The sequence below is a fragment of the Arctopsyche grandis genome, chromosome 6, assembly GCF_051622035.1.
Source record: "Arctopsyche grandis isolate Sample6627 chromosome 6, ASM5162203v2, whole genome shotgun sequence".
NCBI classification, from domain to species: Eukaryota; Metazoa; Arthropoda; class Insecta; order Trichoptera; family Hydropsychidae; genus Arctopsyche; species Arctopsyche grandis.
The window spans coordinates 11,221,849-11,240,706 of record NC_135360.1 but is presented as its reverse complement, the minus strand read 5'-3'; the positions used below and the strand labels follow the sequence as shown (position 1 = coordinate 11,240,706).

Below are 18,858 nucleotides of genomic sequence, written 5' to 3'. Positions count from 1 at the left end.
TCAAAATTTATATTTTTTTGAAACGTTCGAATTAAGGTCTGTTCATACCTAATCGGCACGTACCGACTTCAGCAGGTATCCGGCCGTACGAAAAGTATTCTTTGGTACATTTTATATGGGTATATTCCAGTAGCGGCTCGTGAGATTTCGTAGTGGGGGGGCTGCAGAGATTATTCAGGCTGTAGTAGCTCGTTAACCAAACCGGTGATCAAATGAAAACAAAAATAGCTTGAATATGTACTATACTGGGAGGTCTGCAGAGCCCCGCAGCCCATGTAGATGACAAAAATATCATGCATTTGTATTGTACTGGGAGGACTGCAGCCCCGCAGCCCATACGGACGAGCCGCCACTGGTATATTCATACCAACCGTCACGTTTACGCCACGGCAGGCTTACAGCAGTACCCGACATTTCCTGTTCATACCTTACAGCAACATGCGTCAACGTATCGTATCCGTTTTTTTGGCCATCGTGGAAATATACACGCAAATTACGTGACATGAGTCTGCCGCTTTGCTGTTTTGGACCAATTATCGATAGTGACAGTTGACAGCTGTTCAATATTTCGACATGGTTTTGGCGCAAATATTTAAAAAAAAATTAAATTTTTTACGGAAATATTCAAAAAAATTTTGTCCATCATCCACAAGCTCCTTATACAGTGTCCAAAACTCTCCTTCGGTTTTTCTATTTTTTAACATGGGATGCACATCAAAACGCCTCCGTGCTTTTTTGTTGCCTTCTGGAGCTTCTTCTTCCAACAACAGCGTGATTATACATCATTTTTCGTTCGACAAACGTCGAAACATTTTTGCTGACTTGTATTCTGACGCGTAGCTACGAATGCACGTGTATGCATTCATATTGCAAGTATTCGACAATACGATGTAAGCAATATTGCGCCGTATCGTCTAATGTATAAGTAAGCCGATTTTGCCTTGCACTCGGCCAAATTGCTGTAAACGTGACGTGACCGCGACTTGTAGGTAGATATGAATAGAAATGTAATAAAATGACATATTTGAAACGGAGTCGTGCAGTGCTGTTAAGTATGAACAGACCTTTATATTTAATAATATGGTGAAAAATTTTATGTTGAACATAATTAAAACTCTTTTACTATATTTCATTTTTAAAATTATAGTTTTATCTAAAGCAAAAAAGTCGTTTCAAAACGTCGATTAAAATTAGATTTAACTTTCATTTTAATTTATGTAATTGTTTATTATTACTGAGCAATTTCAATACACGAAATTCTACAAATTAAAATGCTATAGGCATTTAACCAATCGATACACTATGTATATCACGAATCACGAAGTGAAAGTATACTAGGACCATTAAACACAAAATTGGAGCAGTGCTTGTTCAACTTTTTGATTTGAAAAACAAAAACATAATAATTAATATTTACTGCAAATCAGTGTGACTTCTGCTGTTGCCTTTCAGAGACCAGTTCAGAAACCTTGGCAAGTGCCACTCTCATGTCATTTTCGCAATAAAGTCTGTTCCTTTTCTTCGTTTTTATGTCCAGCATCCTCGAAAAGGATTGCTCACAAACGGTATGAAAATCTCCAGAGCTTTCTTAGCAATAACAGGGTACGTTAGAATTTGTTGACACCAAAACGTTGAGAGCGTTATTGTTCTGAAGAGTTGCTGTTGAACCTAACTCGAACTGGGGTTCGATCGAACCCAGGTTAAGAACCACTGCTTTAGGCTAAAGTCTCTGGGCATTTATCGCCATTCCATTGAAAATTTATTTAATTAATTAATTTGGTGTTTAATATTGTTTATATTTAAGTAGGTAGGTAGTTTCTACCATTTTGTTCATATTAAACAATTAAATATAAATATTAAATTGAATATATTTAAAAGCGGATCAAACTCAGGACCGACACATTTCTTTTAACTGTTTGTTTATTTAATAACATAATATGCCAACACCCATGCAATGACATATCAAAGGACACGCGTCCGGTTTCTATTTGGACAAAAAATGGGTTCACCATTGTCAACCTTTTTATTTGGCTCTCTAGCTTTGTAGAACAATAGTAATCAACCCTCTTTCCTGGGAAATAGAAACCCAGCGCTGAAGTCTAGTTACAACACTAGTAAACAAAGAGATGTAATAAGAATAGAGGGGCCCTTACGAATAAACAATTGTTGTCAATTTTACGCGGTACGTCTCTATAAATACGCTACATCGCACGGAATACAATCGGATCAATTTAATTATAAAAATGTATCCCATGTTGTTTATTGTGTGTTTTTGAATGTATTGTGCAATTTTTACCGATGCTTGCCCATCTTGCGAGTAATATAAACAAACAGAGAAGTTTTTATCGGACATAAATCGAGCGGATGCGGTGCATCCGCTCTAAAATCGCCAGACAAATTGAACGACAGATTAACGGACGGCTGCTTTAAATGCAATTCTCATCTTCTCGAATGATAGATTGCACATCAGATGACGGGTAACCTTTCGATGTGCACACATGCAATTATTAAAATTTAGTTGGATCTTTCAGGCGAGTTTAATAAGGCAAGATTCGATAAGTTCCGAATCTTGCCTTATTAAACTCGCCAGAAAGATCCAACTCAATTTTAATAATTGCATCTGTGCACATCGAAAGGTTACTCGTCATCTGATGTGCAATCTATCATTCGAGAAAACGAGAATTACGTTTAAAGCTACCGTTCTGTTAATCTGGCGATTTTAGAGCGGATGCACCAAACCCACGTCGAGCACCAAGCATCAAATTATTGATTATTTAGAAAATTATTTAGATCTGTCCGTGGACAGAATGTCACTTGACAACAAAAGAACACCTAAAGCCACAAATTCTATTAATATTACATTTCTCTGCTAGTAAAGGTATAAAGCTACATATTTGTAAATGCGTAAAGGCAATTAGTAAAAAAAGGCACGATTTATTTTTAGTCACTTATTCACACTTTTACACCATTCAAAATGAATCTACGAACTACGAATACATTGCACAATTTAGGTATTGTAGCGGTAATTGGACTATTCGTCACATTGGGGTGGTCACAGACATTTTTTGCCATGAAAATCGCGAATACACAATATATGGCACTCAAATTCTCGTTACTATGATAGTTATCGTTATTATGATGGACTTTTCGGCTGACAGATGTTGCGTTATAGAGATTTTAGTGACTTTGTGACGAGTAATTTGTGACCAGTAATCACCGAACCATTGTAGCTGTGTAAAGTTTGCAAACAGTTTGAGAATCCATGGTAATAGATAGACTGTCGCGTGTCTGGTTTGCCTGTCGCATTGTAGACAGGCCGGTCTGAGTGGACGCAGTTGTTCACACATATTCAAGACACGTGGTGCAGAGGGAGCAGCCCCGCCCTCGCCGGTGAGACTTCGCCCCCGGAGCCCCACGAACCCCCACACCTCAAATATTCATTTTTAACCGCACCACGTGGCAACGACTCACCTTTCCTTTGCACCACAATTGCATCAGCTGATGCCATATGGAGCAACGCCTCAAATATTGCCCTTCACTGCGCAACCTTTTACCCATCGATTGGTTACCTTTACTCATTTCATTCACCTTAATCTTCAATCCAAACTTTTCCCATTGGTTAGAATTTGCCGGTACTTATAAATACATACACTAAATGGACAATGTAAGGTTTTCTTGCCCTAGTTCCTTGCCAATTGTGCATTTGCACCAATGGCAGTTTGCCCCAAGTATAATCAATAGTCTAATTACCATTGACATACTTAGCGTTGATATGTAATGTTTATGTTATGCAAATATATAATATAATATACATATTATTTTTTGATATTGCACAAATGTTGCATAATCAGTATGCCTACTTTTTTAATATGTAGCAAATAATATTGATTTTGCTTTCAATGAACATTGTATGTGAAAAGGCAGACTTTGAACAATACATTTCAATGACTCATCATTGAATTATAATTTCTCAAACACTTGAAATTATTATGAGATTTAGATATCGTTGATTAAACAATAGTATTTTTTGTTGTGCTCATTTGAATTTTTATAATTTCAGATCAACATGGATACTTCTATGACCGCAAAGCAAATTCGAAATGCATTTATAGACTTCTTCAAAGGGAAGCAGCATGAATACGTTCACTCGTCTTCGACCATTCCATTGGATGATCCGACGTTGCTGTTCGCAAACGCCGGAATGAATCAATTCAAGCCAATATTTTTAGGGACCGCCGATCCGAACAGCGACATGGCTCGTTGGGTCCGTACTGTCAATACACAAAAATGTATCAGAGCAGGTGGAAAGCATAACGATCTTGACGATGTAGGAAAGGACGTCTACCATCATACTTTCTTCGAAATGTTAGGAAATTGGTCATTTGGGGACTATTTCAAGAAAGAAATTTGCACCTGGGCTTGGGAACTTCTCACTGAAGTATTGAAATTACCATCTGAAAGATTGTACGTCACTTACTTTGGAGGAGATGAAAAATCCGGTCTCGCTCCTGATGATGAATGTAAAGAGATTTGGATAAAATTAGGAATACTTCCATCTCACGTCTTACCAGGCAGTATGAAAGATAATTTCTGGGAAATGGGTGAAACTGGTCCTTGTGGACCGTGTTCAGAATTACATTTTGATAGGATAGGAGGTCGTGAAGCTGCCCATCTTGTTAACATGGATGACCCCGATGTGTTGGAAATATGGAATCTTGTATTCATTCAATTCAACCGAGAAACAGATGGATCTCTCCGTTTACTTCCCAAAAAGCATATTGATTGCGGATTAGGTTTTGAAAGATTGGTCTCAGTTATTCAAGGAAAGCGTGCAAATTATGACACTGATGTATTCATGCCGCTTTTTGAAGCTATCGAAAAAGGAACTGGAAGTCGTCCATATTCCGGCAAAGTCGGCGCTGAAGACGTTGACGGTATGGATATGGCTTATAGAGTCCTTGCAGATCACGCCAGAACTTTAACTGTAGCTCTTGCCGATGGAGGCCGACCAGATAATACTGGCAGAGGATACGTTTTAAGAAGAATCCTGAGGAGAGCTGTTCGTTATGCAACTGAAAAATTGAATGCAAAGCCTGGATTTTTTGCAACTTTAGTAAATACGGTTGTTGAATTGCTCGGCGAAACTTTCCCAGAAGTCACCCGAGACCCTCAAACCATTATGGATATAATAAACGAAGAAGAAGTCCAATTTTTGAAAACTTTAACAAGAGGCAGAAATCTTTTGAATAGAACTATCAATAAGTTAACTGGAAAGGAAGTTCCCGGAGACATTGCGTGGCGATTGTATGATACTTACGGTTTCCCGGTGGATTTGACACAACTGATGTGTGAAGAAAAAGGTCTACAAGTTAACATGAATGGATATGATGAGGCCAAGAAGGCTGCCCAATTGACTTCGCAAGGTAAAGGCGCAGGTGCAGAGGAAGTCATCCAATTAGACGTTCATGCACTCACCGAATTGCAAAATCAAGGAGTACCTCCAACAAACGATTCATTCAAATATAAATACTCAGCCGACGATGAAAAGTATGCTACTTACTCCTTTGAGTCGTGCACTGCCACGGTAGTGCGGCTAAGGTATAACAAACAATTCGTCGATGAAGTAAGTTCAGGTCAAGCGTGTGGCATTCTTTTGGACCAGACTAGTTTTTACGCAGAACAGGGAGGCCAAATCTTTGACGAGGGCTACATGGTCAAAATCGGCGACGAAAGCGTCGAGTTTACAGTCAAAAACGTTCAAGTTAAAGGAGGTTACATTCTCCATATTGGTGTTGTTGAAGGTACTTTGAAAATTGGCGATAAGCTTTCTCTTCACATCGACGCTGAACGTAGAAGACTCGTTATGAATAATCACACCGGAACACATATCCTCAACGGAGTACTACGTAATATTTTAGGCAATGATTCTGATCAGAGAGGCTCGTTGGTTATGCCCGATCGATTGCGATTCGATTTTACAAACAAAGGTCCAATGACTACTGCACAGATCAAAGACGCTGAAGATCAGATAAAATCTATAATCACCAACAATCATAAAGTATATGCTAAATCAATTAAACTAGCATCAGCTAAAACCATCAACGGTCTCAGAGCTATGTTTGATGAGACTTATCCCGATCCAGTCAGAGTAGTTTCTGTTAATATTCCTGTGGAAGAATTGGAAGCAAATCCAACCGGAGCGGATGGTCTGCAAACGTCTGTTGAATTTTGTGGTGGATCTCATCTACATAAGACTGGACATATTGGAGATTTTCTCATTTCTTCAGAAGAAGGTATAGCTAAAGGAATCCGTCGCATTGTCGCTTTAACGGGTCCCGAAGCTACCAAATCTCTAAACAGAACGGCTGTACTCGAAAATGAAGTCAACGCTGTTTGTAACATTGTCAAAGATACGAACGATTTCGATTCAAAGGAGATTGTTAAAAAAATTGTTGAATTAACAGAAACCGTGTCGCATGCAGTCATTCCTTATTGGAAGAAAGATGAAATTAGAAATGTTTTGAAAGGTTTGAAAAAGCAGTTGGATGATAAGGACCGTGCTACGAAAGCTGCAGTCTTAGTGACCGTTGCAGAAAAAGCAAAAGAACTGTGTTTGGCCAATCCAGAAGCTAAATTTTTGGTTCAGGAGTTAAAAGCATTTAACAATACGAAAGCTTTAGATGCCGCTTTAAAACAAGTCAAATCTCTGAATCCAAACACAGCAGCCATGTTCTTCTCCGTTGACTCGGACACTGGTAAAATTTTCTGCCTGACTGCTGTTCCTCCATCTGCTATCGGAAAGGGCTTAAAAGCCTCTGAATGGGTCCAAGTAGTTGCAGTACCGATGGGAGGCAAAGGAGGAGGTAAACCTGAATCCGCACAAGCTTCCGGACCAAACATTAATTGTTTGCAAGAAGTATTGCAATTGGCTGAAACATTCGCCAAGACAAAACTTTGCGATTAGTTTTTTCGTATGGGTATTAATTTTGGCTTTGATTACTATTTTATATAATAAACATTTTTAATGTGTTATTGCGCATTATTGATTAATTTCATAAATAAACTTTAAATTATGCAAATCGTCTTTGAATTTTTATTACATCCTTAGCAATATGTATATGAAATATATTTTAAAAGCATTAATAACACTGAGCAACAAAATAAATTTACGGAGCAGACTATACAATGTTTTTCTAAATTTTACCCATTGAATTCGAATGTCACAATGATTTTTGTTGCTTTCTTCTCGTTTATGAGATATGGGCGTTTAAAAAAATGGGCTATTTTTAAAGACTTTTGACTTTAACTCAAAATCTAGTATTGCTATGCCAACCATGAGTATTGAAATGAATAGTTGGATATCTTTTCTATTGATTGTGATTTTTTATTGCTTTAAAATAAAACAAAAATTCTTAAGATTCGCTAGATAATTAATTACATGTATTTTAAAGTAATAAAAAATCACAATCAATAGACAAAACACCTGACTATTGATTCCAATACTCACTTTTGGCACGCTAGATTGAGTTAAAGAGCGGAAAAGCAAAAAATATGTAAAAATTGCACATTTTTGAAACGCCCATCTGAAAAAACGAAGAAAAAATATCATTATCATATTCGAATTGATTAGTCTCCGCTCCGATGTAATAAGTTTCGTACACAAACACAATTCTTTGAGAAAATACGTATATTAATAGATATAATATTAACACAACAAATTATAACACTACTGCATCATTCTTATTGTAAACTACTTAATTCTTTCATCATATATTTCTCTTATCTTCTTTAAAAGATCGGATATATTTGTACCCATCTTAGCTGATATTGGCAGTACTTTAATATCTTTAAAATATTTTTGAAATTTCGGCAAATTGCTTTGAGATTCTGGTAGGTCTATTTTGTTTCCGATGATCAGCCGTGGACGTGTGACCAACTCTTCGCTGTACTGTGATAGTTCAAATTGTAACGATTTAAACTGATCCCAAGGTTTTTCCACGGACAAATCCACAACGTACATGAGACAACAGCACCGTTCCGTATGTTGCAAAAATTGAATGCCCAATCCGTGATTTTTATGTGAGCCAGGTATCAAACCGGGAAGATCGGCCACTGAAATTTCATTTGTGTAGTCATATAGGTATCTTTTAAAGTAATTGAGTGACTTATTTCTTATTTACCTGCAATTTGTTCATGGTCTGAATATTTAACCATACCGATGTGAGGGCGTAAAGTTGTAAAAGCATAAGGAGCAACTTTGGGTCGCGCTCTTGATATTGCACACAACAACGTACTTTTGCCTGCGTTTGGAAATCCTAACTGAAATGTGATTTATAAATGAGAATCACTGCTAACGTAAAATATGTAATCGTTTTGTAAGGAATTGAATACCAGTCCAACGTGAGCCATGCTCTTAACTTCTAAAATGTAAATTATTGACTCTCCTATTGCACCGTATTCAGCATGAGTAGGAGCCTGTTGTACATCTGATTTAAAAAAGGCATTTCCTTTTCCACCGGCACCTCCACGTGCACCAATAAACATGGATCCCTCCTCCTCGAGATCTGCTAAAACCTAAAACAATTATCATGTTTTTTAGAGTAAAATTAAAGTTACATAAAAAAAGCAGTGTGTATACATTTCCGTCTTCAGTCCTAATGACCGTTCCAATGGGAACTTTTAAAATATTGTGGTCCGCACTTTTTCCAGTGCAGTCTTTTGTTGATCCTTTTTCACCGTGCTTGGCTCTAAAAGCAGTCAATTTATATAATTAAAGACATCAAAAGTTGAATATGTTCATTAAACTGGAACACAAACTCACTCTGCTACTGATTTGCAATGGTTGAGATTTGTAACATCGTACGAGGATTGAAACACTACGTGGCCACCATTACCACCGTCTCCACCATCCGGACCACCATTTTCATTTGCCCAAGCGGTAAGAAACGATATACATCCATCGCCACCGTTTCCACCCACCGCACGTACACGAAATTTATCGACAAAAAATTTTACCTGTGAAAAAAATATTAAATTTACATTTTTTGGTATTTGGATATATTATTACGGTTATTATTTTTTAGAAGCCTACCGGATTAACTGTAGATTTGAGCTTTCTGCTTCTAAGTGCAACCACACTACATTTACGGGATGTTGTGATTAGATTTTTAGTGGTCGTGGTTACCAATCTAGCAAATGAATTAAACATTTTGCGTTCAGATATAGTTTAGCTGGTTTTAATTTAAAGTCTGTAAAGAATTATACAATCTTACGAAATATATACGGCTAAGTGGTACTGGAAAAAAATCATACATAACCTATAATATGTATAAGACAAATTATGACAAAACTAATTAAAATATAATCGTATCAAAGTTAAAATTAACATTTAAACGAAAATGATAATATTCCTACCAAGTTTTTATAAACATATTGTACTAAAAGGCAGAGAAATTTCTCGTCTGATCAACGAGAATTTGACATTTCACACAGTGACAGTTCACATTAAGTTTTTATAGTGACCATTATCCAGAATGAAATTTTTGCTAGTTTATTAAATATAGTGTAAGGAAAAACTAAGAATATGTATATTTTTCTATTACAATAAACATATTATTCATATGATATGACTAAAACTGAAATAAATTATATTTAAACTTTTTTTTAATGAAATGGTTGCATAAGTTCATGCCCGTTTTTTGATAAAAATCTATACCACCACATATAAAAATTGTGTATGAACTTATGCAAAATTCAATACACACTTATTTATGCTCAATTGCATATGCAGCAGTGGTTTATTTCAAAATTATAAGAACTCAAAATGTTTACTTTCGAATTGATCAATTTAACTTTATTATAGATTGTGGTGCTGCCCTTTATTTTGTTCACAAACACAGCTGATAGGAATGACTAATAGTTAAGTTGGCACTCCTACTTCCGGCCGGGAGATGTATCCCACCAGGCAAAGAGGAAACCCCGAGAACGAAAGTATCGGTCATTCTGCTGCAGCCACTTTTTGAGCATTTCGAGCACTTTTTGCTTCCAGTACCCCCTCCCTTCATCCATAGGCACCAGTAGAGAACACTCCTGGTCTTCGCCACCATTCGTAGCCCATCATTTTCAGCAAGTTTCGTAACCGGAACACAGCGAGCCGTTGGCCACCATCGGACCAGCCAATTCAACCGTCTGCTTTCTTCGAGAGACCCTGTCACCAGTTGTACCTCCTCGTCAATCGGCCAGTTCAACCCCAGACCACGAGAACACGAAATTTGCAGACATCAAGGAGGATCACACTCTGGGAAACCTTTTGAATAGTAGCATCACCCTTTAAAACAAAACTTCATCTATTGTTATTACGTACATACAGTGCCGGTTTTAGGGGGGGGCTGGGTCGGGCGACGCCCGAGGGCGCCGAGTATGTTGGGGCACCACTCCATGCACCGAAGGCGCTTTAAAATTTAAAATTAGGGCGCCAAAGACCCTAAAAAATTTTAGATTAGAGTGCCAAAGGCGAAAATTGATTATTTGAAATTGAAACTTATCTCCGGTCTACAATGTCACAAAATAATTTGTCACAATTTTCTAGGGGCGCTTAGAAAAAATTGCCCGGGGGCGCCATAGGGTGTAAGGTCGGCACTGCGTACATAGATAAAGTATAAAGCAGTGGCGGCTCGTGATAATTTTTAGTGGCGGGGCTGCACTGAAAAGATGTCTAAAACATGTCACCATAATTGTTCTATCATGTCATAACTAGAGGTAGGACCGGAAGCGCGCCGTCTATTGTTCCATTATTGTAAATGCTTTGATAAAAAGGTTCGGCAAACCTTTAACAATGCATTTACAACATGTGAACAATGGACAGCGCGCTCTGGGTCCGCTCTTTAGTCATAACAGGACAAAAGTTTTCGTTATGCTTATCTATTTCCCGCCGATAAGCTTCGCTTAAATGGGTTTTTATGTTAGCCGATCCCAAAATCGTGAGATTACACACATTTTTAAAGTGTTCGACACTTCCCTCGTGTTTTTTTTTAATTTTATCGTTTAAATGTTTTAAGTCAATAACTCCTGTTTTCGTCCAAGATGCTTCGCCTGGCGACTCGCCTCCAAACAAAAGACACGGATAACAAAATAACACGTTTTTTTCTGTACATCCCGTTAACCAATTGTATTTTTTATAAATGTCTGGATTAAATTTTCGCGAGTAACTAAAGGATCTACTAGTAGCAGGCTGTGAAATAATTAAATTGGGCGTGAGGCAGCCTAATGCTTTTATAGCGACTTTTTCGGTAAGTTCTAGTCGCGAAAAGTGCAAATTTTGTAAATATTTTACTGAATTCTTTTTTTCTTCCATTTTTGAAAGAAAAAAAATCTTAATATATTTAAATAAAAATTACGAGAAAAAATTAAACAGATTTGAAAAAAGTTTGCTGTTATCGAAATGAAAACGACTCACCGAAGATTTGATGAGGGCTCGTACACAACCAATTAAGAGTAACGAAAACGAATAAAGCTGTGATCGTGCGATTCAACTAATCAAATGTAAGATCAAGCGCGCGAAATCTTACACAAACTGACAGATGAATGTCGTTTAACAGGCGAAGGCTGCCGACTATCCAGCCCAAAACGGCAGAGTGAGTGAAAGAGAAAGAGCTATCTGCAGTTGCAAATAGCTCTTTCTCTTTCTCGTTCCGAGACTCCGGGCTGCGTGGCGTTCAGGGCGGCGCTGTAAAACTTTACAGCCAGTACAGCAACATTTTAATTCATCTGTCACCATACAAGTTAGTGGGGTCTTCGAAACGGTCAACATTACTTACAATATCACCCTTTTGGATATGGGTGATATTGTAAATAATATTTACTCTGTCGAAGGCCCCAATAGTTCGTCCATCCAACTAATAAAAAAAATATCATTAATAAATAAAATATTAAATGTATTATTAAACATATATTTTAGAATTTTATAGGAGGGGCTGCAGCCCGGCAGCCCATTAGGACGAGCCGCCACTGGTATAAAGATATGTTCAACCATTTATAAACGCGCCAACAGGCACAGTTGACATCTTCCACCAATGTTTCTCAACCTTTTCTACATGGCCCTCTTGGGAGGCCCAGACCCTCTCAAGGGAGGCACAAACCAAAGTTATACTTTTGGGGAGGCATAACGAGCAGTTTGAATAAAATTATAAAATTTTATATTTAAATAATTTCGAAAAAGAGCTTAAATATTTTATTTGTCACAGAATATACATCTGCAATTCGGAAAATATACTAGCTTGTGCAACCGATGGGGCTGCTTCAATGGTTGGCAAATATCGAGGATTTATCGCATATCTGAAAAAAGATGTGCTAAATATTTTTTAAATAAGGTTGGGAAGTCGTTTACATGGGTCTCTTAGTATTTTAATAAAAGCAATAAATTTCATTAAATCAAGTCCACTTCGAGATTGCCTTTTTCGAAAATATGTGAGGAAAACAAGGACGGTTTTGAGCGCCTTCTATTACACATAAGTTCGTTGGTAATTGTCTTAATCGTGTTGTTATATTTTGGAACAGAATTTTGTCCTTTATGAGTGACAACCAATTTGGGGAAGAGACGGTAGGTGCAAAATGCGATATATCATTTATCAGCTATTTTTTTGGAATTTGTTGTAATCCCATAATGTGTAAAAATGTAATTATTGCTTTTCTTGGAAAGCTCAATCTTTTCAAAATTAATATCGGAGGACGCGAGTTAACACAATTTCCATAATTGGCTACTATTTCTAATGAAATACAAGATGACTATCAAAACATACATATATAATATATTGAACATTTGGAGCAGCTTCTTGAGGATATGCAAGTTAGATTAAATGATATTATAAAACTAAATATTACAGATTGGGTGATTGATCCATTTAGTGTGAATGCAATTGATATTGATAATGAATGAATGCACAAGTAAGATTTAAACTAATTTTTGGATCAGCACTGAAATAGTGAGTGTATTTCCACAGCTTTGGGAGAAGGCAAGTTTATATTTCACTTCTTTTCCTACATCTTATCCCGTCAAATCTGGATTTAGCCGAGCTATGCATCTCCTCTCAAAAGCTCGTAACCGTCTTGATGTTGTAAAAAAAGGGGCGATCTCCGTATGTCACTAACAACATTTGAGCTAGATATAAATAAATAAAATCGAAGGGGAGGGACAGAAAAATATTAAACGCAAAGGGGGGCCACAGTCCAAAAAAAGTCGAGAAATGCTGGGGTAGACAATTGAGACAACACGTTTTATTGGAAATTGATAGAAATCGACTATTCAAAAATTAAAAGTTTTACAAATTAGAAATCGTACAATTTCTCAAAGTAATTTGTTTATTTTACTCGATATTATTCGATAGATAAGTAAGTACACACACTGGTTCCAAAGTTGGAAAAAGTAAGTGGTTTGAAAACATTGAAAGGCTTCATATTTAGATTTCAAGCTCATATCCCACCGTATTTACTTTTGACGTACCTTTAGCATTGCTTCTTCGTTGTCCCATTTTCTGATATCAATTATTTATTCGTGAAAATTTGTTCTGAATAATCAAAATGTAATTAAAAAAATATATATGTATATTTATTAAATAATATTAAATTTATTTATTTTGTACTTTAAAAAATATGTTACCTGTTATTTCTTAGTTTTTAAGCTCAATATCATATAAATAACAAATAAAGACGATAAAAATGCTATCCTTCGTAAGAGACAAGGACAAGTACATTAATTATTTAGAATCGACTAAGTGTTTAATGAAATATAAATGTACAACACAAGTAGTAATTTTCGATATTAACATTCACCTTGACAACAGTTTTCGATAACACAAAATTTATAAATATTTAATAAATTAAAATGCCGTCTAAGCCCTGTACGTATCTATTATACGTAATGATCATTATCATATTTTAGCATTTCATATTAATTACACTTGATCCATTACTGGAAAATTATTCGTTATCAATTAATCAAATTAGAACTACCTGTACAAATGTGAATCTTTTCATATCTTACGTATATATGTACATACATAAATATATATGACTTAATTGAATTATCAATATTTTACAATCAATTTATTATGTATACTATAAAAGATAAAATTCTAATAAAATATTTTATAACGATGTATTTACGATTGCATCAATCATGATTTTAATATGCGTTTTGTGTTTCCAACCCCATTACTTATAAAATAAATTTTATTTTTCATATGAGTAATTATTGTTTTTTTTTTAATATATTATGGAATAATTTCATGCAAAAACATTTACATATATTTAATTTAAATCATACTTGACCAATTCAGACATATATGAAATATTCACATCATTATCATTAATATATACTCGCACTCATGATGAGTTATATAATAATAGGCTCACCTCTTGACGTGTACAGGTAAATTAATCGCAATTGTTACACGTTATATTTTTATAATTTTGCCAACACCCAAAAAATGACCTTTAAAGTAAAATTTATTGACCGAAGCAACAATTTCCAATTTTGTTTATTTTTAATGACGTACAATATATACAATGATTACTAACGAGTACATAACGAAAAAATGATTCGACAATATATAGATTAATGTTCAATTTTCAAATACATTTGTATTATAAATATTATATAAAGTTCCAATAAAACCATTTCAATTTATCGCGCATATTTTAGTAGTCAAATAGGTATGTAAAATTTCCAAACATTATGCTATTAGCGATAGCGTTTTTCACGAATTGGAAAGGTTCAACGACCAATATGTATTTTTATATATTTTTTCATGTACATTTTTCAATAGTTGACACGAAAATGTGAAATTATATTATATCTAGTTATTCAAACGTTATATGGATTTAATATCCAATTGAAAATTTTATTACAGAAAATAATATATGATAACAGCGTCGAAATTCAAATTTTCTATGATGTTTATTATAAATACTACATATGTAAATATATGTATATATGTTTTATATTATATTTACTATCGTTTTTGTTTTCAAATACGTAGAAGGTATGACAATAGGGGTGGAAAACGAACAAAAGAAGACACAGGTCAAGGTTTAGATACGCATTCAGGTCAAGTACTGAAATCATTTTCTTTTTCGGGAATGAAAATTGGAAAAAGCGTCTATTAGACTACGCATAATAAACGTGCAAGTAAATAAAAGAATATTAAAAAAAACGTTGTTTGAAAAATAAGAGTCACTTCTTTTGTTTTAATTTTGTCGTGAAAAAAAAACAACGGCTAAACAATGTTAGTGTATTTCTTATGTCGCCATTTTCTATTTTAATTCAATGTTAAATTAAGTTGCGTTAAATACAAAGACGAAGACGATGTTACGCTTAAAGTGAGTTTACATTGTAATATAATATTCAATTAATAGCAGCCGTACAAAATTACTCGTAGACCAGTGGCGTAGCTACCTCATAGCAAAGTCATGCAAAGCATGAGGGCCCAACTTGACAGGGGGTCCAAATTTATATGCATACATATATACTCAATGTAGTTTAACATTGTCCAACTTAAAAATTTCGAAAGTAATAAAAATTACTCTAGTCATAAATTTGTACATGTACAATATAATTTTCACCTTTATTTTTCGATACAGAAATGTGAAAAGGTCACAAGTGGGATAATTAATCAAAGAACGCTCGTACAGTTCTTTATCGAATGGCTCCCATTCCAAGAGATATCCAACTTCTCAATGATCTCGTTGCTGCTGAGCCTGAATGTGATATTTTCCACCTTAGTGAGCGTAGATTATCGAAGATATAATCTATCTGTCTGGTAGCCTGCGCTCATCCTTTTTTTATAATATTATGTGATGTATGTGTGGAATTTTGATTTTCTCTCTTCCATTTGGTCCTCTCAGAGATGTTTTCTATTTACGGCTGGTTCTTATATATTGGTGCTGGCTGTAAATGCAAAGACATTCCATATTATGTATTCCGTTTATTTAATATTTTTATTGTATCTACTATTATTAATGCCATTGTTTTTAATGTATTTTTTCTTTATATTTTTTTTCTCTTCTTTATTATATTTTCGAATATTGTGGCGCATTAGGGATTCCTGTAATGTCACAAAACAAACTTAAATAAATAACGCAGTTATTAAAAAAAAGACTTATGTGCCCATAATTACGAAAGTGGTCTAAGTCAAGAAAAAAAATCAATTACATATTACAATATAATAGATATTAAACAATAAAATCGATTAATTTTTTTTCCTGACTAAGATCACTCTCACAATCATGGGCACATATGTATGTATATACACGAGACTCATCAGAAAGTTTTGCAAGTCTTAAATAGAGAAAGATGAATGTTTAAAATCGGTGAGCTTATTTTTAAAAATTATTTTTTGTATAACTATTATACTAATAGTCCTATGTAAATATGTATCAACAAACAATTTGAATTATTTCATCTCATATTTTTAAAAATCACGGGCCCGTAATGGCCCGAAATTCTTAGCTACGCCACTGTTGTAGCTCCTCCAATTTATCGGAAAATGTTCACATTTTCCACTGTCATTAACCGGCTGTTACCATAATTGGCACAGGCTTTAAATTAACTTACAATATGATATTAATAACGTATCAAGTTAATCTCGTTCACGGAGAAGATCATAATTGGAAGTACGGATTAATTTTCTTACACTGAAAAATCCCACTAGTCTATCCAATATGCCTAGATTTTTCTATGTCAATCAATATTTAATTAATTGAAAACAACTTTGCTGATAAATTGGAAAATATATAATTTTTTATCTTAAATACACAATTAATCCATTGTTGTACATCTTAAAATGTACATCAAAGTTCGTTAGACTGAGATGAAAAAAAGTATGTTGTTTTTTTGTCGTTCATTATCGCCATCAAAATTATGGCAAATTCGTAATACTTTCGTCACGTAAGTCGACAAGGTTGCTCACCCGTCTAAATCTAGCTCGTTTTGCGGAAAATGTACATTTTCCATGAAATTTCTTCATCTGATAAGCAAGTACTAACTATACTCCTTGTTGGGAATCAAGATTAGTGCTTTCTTGGAAATATTACATTTATATATCGGCAATGTGAATTTTTCGAGGAAAAAGTTGAAAACATCAGCGAAAATTTAATCAAACGCGTTGATATCTTTTCAAAGAATCCTTCAATATTGCTTGTATTTACGAGAAGGTTTACGAACAAAATTTTGTTTGTTTTACTTTGATCGATACCTATCGTCTACATATTCCACCACCAGAATTTATTATTTATATTCGTATTCTTCATTAAGCCCTGTTTAACCCTAACGAGTATTAAAAGGTGCACTCCCACACTAACCTCTTTTTAAACTATTATTCAGCGAAACTTCACTTCATTTTTAATAGGCTGTTGGAAAAGTCATGATGGCTATTTTATTAAAGGTCATTTATTTGTATAAATAACATATGTACATAGATCTATCAGATACGTACACGGGATATTTTCTAGGGCCGGTTTAACCTAGAGTGACACATATTAGGTTAAACAATAGCATGAGGACTATTGAGTTTTTTTTCACTGTGGCCCATATAGGACGTAAAAATTTATAAATTAGTTGGTAAAAGAATGGATATCCGGTACTCGGACACTGCAATAAAACAATTTATTATTCTTTGTAGGTGTAAATTCTGAAAACGAGGATGAGAGCTTTTACGATTTTTTTCCGATTAAAATAATATCATATGAAAATAAAAATACATATATAAGATTATAGATCAGTTTATACAAGTTATAAAACAGTTTACCAGTAGAGAGACCAAGGGTTCAAAACCTGGCTGGAGTCGAGTAATTATTCGATTTATATACGCTGCTGGCTGAAAATTAAATCCAAATCGATCATCTCCTGTTAGAGTTTGCCAATGTATCTAACGTCATTGCAGTGGCCTAGCATGAATTTCAGGCGCCCCTCGTAAAATATTTAAACACCCCCTCCTACCGGTATATTCATATTATTTTGCAGATGCAGATGCTACGCCACTGCTACATTGTTGTTATGGATCCAATACAATCAGCATCTCCCACTTAGTGGCTCCTTTGAATAGCAGGTCAAACAAGTGTAGACTGATTTTTTTAATAATTCATACAAACTAGCAGTTACAACGACTTCTTCTGAATTCAAACCAATTCGACTAACATAAAATAGAAATTAACATCTGTAACTACTGATAGTCTATTTCGTAATACCGGCAGTACCGATATTTGAATTCCTAGTCCGGACCTACTGGGTTTCTTTTCCGGCCTTTGAATGTGTTTTCGCCTTTGAATATACACCTTGACAGGAGGCCCCCTGGATTTTAAGGCCCTAGGCTTCAGCCTAGTTAGCTTATTTATTTATTTTTATTTATATATATTTTAGCTATCAAGCTAATTTAAAAAAAAATACATCTTAATTATTATACTTAACTCTAAAATTTATAATTAACTTATATGTACTGTCCCTCACAGAGGTGTCTCTTCGCACCTCGCAGGAATGCATCCATGTTTTTAGCAGACCTGACGCACTCAGGGAGGGCATTATACATGAGCACACCCCTGTGAAAAACACCCCCAGCCGTCTTATTCTTTCTTACTCTACTTACAACTAGTTTGTCCTTATTTCTAGTATAAAAACTATGTTTATCTCTATTCCTTATTATATAATCATCAAAATACTTAGGTAATAACTTATGATCTAACTTATAAACAAAAGACAATGTACTAATATTTAGACTAATTCTAATACTCATCCATCCTAATTCATCTAACACACTTCCAATACTCTTAAATCTACTCACATTCAAAATAGCTCTCATAGCTTTATTC

General features: G+C 34.8%; 2 protein-coding genes across 3 annotated transcripts; one reads left to right on the top strand and one right to left on the bottom strand.

Moving 5' to 3' along the window:
- Positions 1-3,114: 3,114 nt before the first annotated feature.
- Positions 3,115-7,182, top strand: AlaRS (alanine--tRNA ligase, cytoplasmic). The gene is made up of 2 exons (XM_077433747.1): positions 3,115-3,390; positions 4,061-7,182. The coding sequence occupies exon 2, from the start codon at positions 4,067-4,069 to the stop codon at positions 6,962-6,964; it is 2,898 nt and encodes a 965-aa protein (XP_077289873.1). The 5' UTR covers positions 3,115-3,390; positions 4,061-4,066; the 3' UTR covers positions 6,965-7,182.
- On the bottom strand, positions 7,068-9,668 carry LOC143913764 (mitochondrial ribosome-associated GTPase 2). Of its 2 annotated transcripts, XM_077433749.1 has the most exons (8): positions 9,415-9,506; positions 9,273-9,317; positions 9,092-9,188; positions 8,822-9,015; positions 8,639-8,747; positions 8,392-8,574; positions 8,181-8,319; positions 7,073-8,112 (listed from the first exon to the last, which is right to left on the bottom strand). In XM_077433749.1, the coding sequence occupies exons 1-8, from the start codon at positions 9,429-9,431 to the stop codon at positions 7,751-7,753; spliced, it is 1,146 nt and encodes a 381-aa protein (XP_077289875.1). In that variant the 5' UTR covers positions 9,432-9,506; the 3' UTR covers positions 7,073-7,750. The 2 variants fall into 2 exon arrangements, with proteins under 2 accessions (XP_077289876.1, XP_077289875.1); XM_077433750.1 differs by lacking the exon at positions 9,273-9,317 and having other exon boundaries at positions 7,068-8,112; positions 9,092-9,248; positions 9,415-9,668.
- Between the last annotated feature and the right edge of the window lie 9,190 nt (positions 9,669-18,858).

Excerpts from the sequence above, each read along its gene's own strand:
- AlaRS (XM_077433747.1), top strand. The coding sequence starts at position 4,067 with ATGGATACTTCTATGACCGCAAAGCAAATTCGAAATGCATTTATAGAC.
- LOC143913764 (XM_077433749.1), bottom strand. Across the intron at positions 9,016-9,091 it reads TCAAATCTACAGTTAATCCG|GTAAAATTTTTTGTCGATAA; the intron begins GTAGGCTTCTAA and ends TTTTTTTCACAG. Across the intron at positions 8,575-8,638 it reads TTAGGACTGAAGACGGAAAT|GTTTTAGCAGATCTCGAGGA; the intron begins GTATACACACTG and ends TAATTGTTTTAG.